At 51.5% G+C, this 5284-nt stretch overlaps 2 protein-coding genes across 2 annotated transcripts; one reads left to right on the top strand and one right to left on the bottom strand.

The window, feature by feature from the left end:
* Window positions 1–656: 656 nt before the first annotated feature.
* On the top strand, window positions 657–3553 carry N656DRAFT_723060 (FluG domain-containing protein). Its single transcript, XM_064812511.1, has 5 exons — window positions 657–1057; window positions 1113–1326; window positions 1386–1876; window positions 1930–2306; window positions 2359–3553. Exons 1-5 carry the CDS (start codon window positions 861–863, stop codon window positions 3318–3320), a joined length of 2241 nt encoding a protein of 746 aa, XP_064673625.1. The 5' UTR covers window positions 657–860; the 3' UTR covers window positions 3321–3553.
* Window positions 3554–3611: 58 nt separating this feature from the next.
* N656DRAFT_700376 (HET-domain-containing protein) lies at window positions 3612–5159 on the bottom strand (the record flags this gene model as incomplete). Its single annotated transcript, XM_064810864.1, has 2 exons — window positions 3612–4329; window positions 4384–5159. Coding segments are annotated over 2 exons (1494 nt in total), but the record flags the coding sequence as incomplete, so codon positions are not given.
* Window positions 5160–5284: the final 125 nt, after the last annotated feature.

The following is a 5284-nucleotide window of genomic DNA, read 5'->3' as shown; positions in this document are numbered from 1 at the left end:
CAACGCCCTCGAACTCGCGGCCTAGTAGTGCCCACACCTGGGTTTCCAAGACCCCAAACAACCCAACAGAAGCCTCCTTGCAGTCCACCCTCATCAAGAATCGAATTGCCCAGCATCAAAATAGCTCTCCAACTGAGATTTTGAGGGTGGTTAACATATTTGCGAAAGGGACGTCTAAGGTCATGCATCAGTTGGCATTGCTAAGGGCAGAGAACCAATGCCTCCGAGCCGCAAATGAGGCACTCAGCAAGCGCCGGAGGGCCAAAAAACAATGACTCCGACAAGGAGGATCGCTTACTATACAAGATGCACAGGATTTGCAAGGCCAGAGAGATATTGAGGTGCAGATAAAGGAGGAAATGCAGGCGGGTAGTGGTCGGAAACCAAAGACTGAGACGCGAGCGCGGCGTTGTGGCAAGTGCGGCGAGCCCGGGCATAATGCGCGCACTTGTCGGGTAGGTATAGAAACGTCCGAAGAAGGCGAGTCTGAGTAGTTTCAATTGTTTTGAGCGATTGTAGGGGAATAAACGAAGATTTAGTTGCGAAGGTGCGATTCTGTGGAGCATTCGCCCGTGTGGAGCGTTCGCATGTGGAGTACGTTAGTCCTTTTAGTCTCCACTAACGCTGCGACCCTACTGCGACTATCTAAGCGCCGTGGCTCCTCGACAACCTAAGGTACTTTAGGGTGCGCAGCAAGGGATCCTTTTTGCCAAGTGGTGTCCTGCCGCGCTATTAAAGAGAGGATCTTCCACTTCCTACCTGCCTACATTCCCAATCCCCAAGATTCGGTTGTCCTCCGCACTCAGCACTATCGCCAAGCTTTAGGACTGCAATCTCCTTTTCACCTTCGTGTAGAAGTCATGAATCACGATGCTGAGTTCGTACGGCGCTTTACACAGCAAGAAGCCCAGAAAAGGGCCACAAAACGACCAGCGGCCCTCACAGCCAAGCAGCGTGCAACTCTGCGCAAGCAGCTCAAGGACACCCAGCTCCTAAAGCCCAACTATGCCGACAGCACCAAAAGCAACATCTCCGGATTGTTGCGAAAATGGAAGAGGTATTGAATTAATTTACTTCGGCCCAGCTAGCAATATCGCTAATAACTATAAAAGCTACTGCAAAGCTGCCGAGAGGTCAGGAACCTGGCAAGATGTAATCAAGGAAGTAGACCGAGATACGGTAATGGATTTCCTTGAATACCTATGTCAAACTGGCAAAATCCAGTCTCAAGGGACTTCGTGGGAATACTTCCGCCAATTTAAGCAGCTATATGCAACTGTCACTCGCCGTGATATGGTTAAGCAAGACACCAGGGAGATCAAGAAGGTGCGTCTCTACTAGTGGCTTTCTATATATTGTTCATCTACTAATCTACCTTAATACAGTGGCACGATACTGTCTTAGTACGTCGTTATAAGTTACGGGCGCCCTGCATCCATGGCAAGGACGTTGCCGACTCGAATACCTTGCTGGTTATGTTGACCTTCAACATCAAATACGATACTGGCGTCTTCCCCAACGAGAGACATCGTGTCCAGCTATTGGGGTGCAACCAAGGTCTCGCGTTCACGGGGGCTCGACCAGCTGAGTTTGTTGATGGCGAGAAAAAGAGCAGAAAAGACGGGTGCCTGGACGAAATTTTCCCCTGCGAGGCTATCGGTGGGCACTCCAACAACGAGGATGAGGGAATTGATGAGGACTCTAGGCTTCTGGAGAACCTGATCTTACAGGAAACTGCAAACCGCGGACGTCCAAAAGCGCTTTGCTATGAGGATATCCTACTTATGGTCGTGAAGCACCCGGAGACTGGAGAGGACGTTCTAGCCATGTCTATCAAGTTTATACATCACAAAGGTGCAGACAACAAACCGAAGCCGTAAGTAAGCCCCACGTCTGTTAGCGTCTCGAACCTAACGTTATCTCCTTTAGGACCATCTTCTTTTTCACTCCTACAAGGAGGTTGATCTTCTGTTTCATTACTGTCATCGTTAGCCTGGCTGTATACGATGGTGCGTTTGCTGCGTCGAAGTTCACAAGCGTTAGAGAAGTATTTCAGGCCAAAAACCGGGGACCAGTAAAATGCACGCCCTTCCGCTGGAAAGAAGAATGGCTTAAGCGGCCCGTTTTCCGCCAATTCGATGACTCCGTTTTGGAAGGTGGACTCGAAGACCCCAGTTGCCCCCAATATCAGCCACTTCCCTACCACAAGCTAAGAGACGACATGGCACGCCAATCGCTTGATGCTGGATTTGAGAAGGCAATCGAACCAAAGGCCTGGCGTAGAGGAGCGGCAAATGCAGCCAACGGTACGTCTAACATTGTACCTCCAGTGAAAGCTCCCCCTAACAGTAGTAACAGGCAACGCCTCTGATGCCGTCCGCGATCAGATGATGCGCCATGACCCCAGGTGGGCTACCTTCAACAGTGCATACATCAATGAGAAGGTCAGCTTCCACCTCCAAAACGCATTCCTGGCCGAGCCGACCGAGGATAGCCTTCTTGCAATGCTCTCGCACATAGGCCATATGCGCGACCCTCGTGCGCGCAAGGATATGGTCCCCGATGAGGTCTGGGAGATGTTGCCACCCGATCCAGAGATTGTCGCGCTAGAGACCGAGAGGGCGCGACTCAAGGGCGGCCAATACCGGATCAAAGGGACAGAAAACGAGGAACGGGTACGGGAACTCACTAGATTAATCGCCACTAAGGAGGCACAGCGGAAGAATGCCTTCCGGCGAGCTTACCGGGAAAATTACTTTCACCACCGCCCGACCTGGGACATGGAAGCTAACGGAGACGAGGAAGAGGATGAATACGTCGAGCCTGCTATCGACCTACATATACCCGAGCGCGCCCAGCTCGCGAAGATCCTCTGTAGCCAACCGGACAATCTCACTTCCGCGGAGCTACTCGAACTCCGTATCAAAGCGGCTGAGCTAATGGTTACCCTATGCAGCAAACGGGAGACTGTGAAGCGAAACCGCGTCCAATCAAGGGCGCGGATGGACTTTGCCGTAAAGGAATCGTCTCCTAAGTTGGACCCCTTTCCCCTTCTACTGGACAAGAAGCAATGCCCACGCTGTATCGGGGACGAGACCCTATCCTATGAGGAAAGGACGTTTAAGTATTGTCGGCCTGCAGTGATGTACGACCACTTCAATAGGAATCATGCGAGGCAACTGGACAGCGCGAAGCAGATACTGTGTAATCACCCTAAGTGTAGAAGGGAGGGTCTCGAGTTCAAACACTTGGACCATTTCAAGAATCACATAGAGAGGGTCCATGGTGTTAGGCTGCGGGGGTGTAGGCTGCGGGGGTGAATGGGGTCATCTGCTTAGGGAACTGGGAGCAGCGAGCCCTCAGGGGACCCAGTGATCGTATATAGCATAGTTAGTTGTTTCAGAAGTTGTATATTGACGGTACACGAGGGGACGGAGCAGGTTTGGGGATCTGTATGATCTAAAATATCGTGGACCGGCTCTTTCTTTGGTTTGATGGCTTCACTTACGTACGAAGGTAGAAATTATGAACAAACTGAAATTTCTCAACTAAGACGAACTCGATTCATCGTGGTCTGGTTAGGAAATGTCAAGCCGAAAGAGAGAAGAACCTCACCGAAGTGTGCCGGCAACGCAATCGCTGGAGACATACTGTGCCTGCACCTCTGCAACACCTAGCCTTTTGTATCCCCCGCCCGCTGCTTTCTCCTGAATAACAAGAACGTGGTAAGTCTTCCAAGCGTCTTCCTTCTCGTCCTGAAGCATGCTAACAACAACACAGTTACAATCTTCGAGCCGTGGCTGATCTGCTGTATCAAACCATAAAGAGCCTACTTGCTCCGTGCCGTGGACAATAGCATGTATTTCCCCTTTGTCTTCCATCCGGCAATTTCCACCAAACTTCCTCACTTGGACGTTCAGCGCCTTTCCCTCGTCGGTAAAGTCAAGGTCCTCGAGGCGGGCAACCTTTAGACGCCTCCTCGCTTCGCAGATAAAACTGATGCCTCCGGGATATGCCATCCAAGACCACGACGGTACAAATCTCTTGTAGTCGATTTGGGGTGTCTTGTTCTCAGTAGTTCGCCTCCACAGGAGAAGGTGACCAAAGAAGCAACGGAAGATGCCGTATCTGCCGTCAGTCCCTAGTACTTGTCCCATATGCTTGACCAGGCTGTGAATCGCAACATCCCTGTCGGTTGCATAGCTAAGGCCGGATGTTGAATATCTCTCAAAGAGGAATTGGATGAACTCGACGGTTCGTATATACCCGCTCTCGCGGAGTCTACTCGGAAAGCTGGGATCGAGGATGAAGTATTTTTTTCCATATGGCCTAGAGAGAGATGAGACTTCGTAGCACACGTGATGTTTAATTCTGTGGACTTACGGGGTCAGTTTTGTCAGCTGTTCACACAGCACTCCGTCTCCACACTCGCAGTATGTGTGCGCCGCGGTAAAATGGATGATCCGACGGGAAAGCACCCGTTCCTGTAGTACCCAAGCCCTCTTCATAAGGGCACCCTCATCTACATCTTTGTCGAAATCACACGTATACCCAGTCGGTGTGCTTGGAGTGCCTTGTGCTCCAATGTCCGGAGGATCCGACTGTAACTCCAGGAACCCATCTCCCCAGCCAGTTGCTGAACTCGCGGCAATGGTGCAGTAGGCGCCGGCAAAGATATCTGCCATGACCTTAGCTTCGCTCTCCCAATCGCAGTCGGGTCCCTCCTGTATGATACAGAGAGCGTCGATCCAGAGGTACTGCTTCTGCAACGCTCGAGTCACCAGAACTGCGTCTTGAAATGTCTTCGGCAGCTCGTCGTAGCTGAAGCCCCGTTTCCGAGGTCCGTAGTTTTCGCTGGTAGTGCAGAACTGGTTCTTCTCTTCTGCCGTTGGGCGGCCCCAGCAGTGCGAGAGCACAAGGTAGTCCTCCTCCCCACCTCGCCCTTCAACGAGAGTCAATTTTTGGGGGTCACCAACGTATATAACCCTCTTCGGCCAAAACTTTGGTCGTTGGTTGCACTTGGGGTGATTTTTAAAGCAGTTTTGAAGCCACTTGCGCAATAAGGGGGAGATTGGCGGGTTGTTCCTTGAGAGGAATGAGACGGCATCATCGGGGGCATGTCGTCGTAATTCTCGGCTTACTTCCGCGGCGAAATCACCACTTACAGGCTACACCACCACACACACCAAGGTCAGCAATCATCACCATCCCATCCATTTCAGAGGCATCCACTTACCCGCTACACCACCACACACACCAAGGTCAGCAATCATCACCATCTCAT

Source organism: Canariomyces notabilis, assembly GCF_033297395.1.
Source record: "Canariomyces notabilis strain CBS 508.74 unplaced genomic scaffold N656scaffold_2, whole genome shotgun sequence".
Taxonomy (NCBI): domain Eukaryota; kingdom Fungi; phylum Ascomycota; class Sordariomycetes; order Sordariales; family Chaetomiaceae; genus Canariomyces; species Canariomyces notabilis.
This window is presented reverse-complemented; position numbering and strand designations above follow the sequence as displayed.

Bases quoted from the DNA above. Each gene is read 5' to 3' on its own strand.
- N656DRAFT_723060 (XM_064812511.1), top strand. From the start codon at position 861: ATGAATCACGATGCTGAGTTCGTACGGCGCTTTACACAGCAAGAAGCC. The intron at 1,877-1,929 runs GTAAGTAAGCCC...TATCTCCTTTAG, and splicing joins GCAGACAACAAACCGAAGCC to GACCATCTTCTTTTTCACTC. The intron at 2,307-2,358 runs GTACGTCTAACA...CAGTAGTAACAG, and splicing joins AGCGGCAAATGCAGCCAACG to GCAACGCCTCTGATGCCGTC.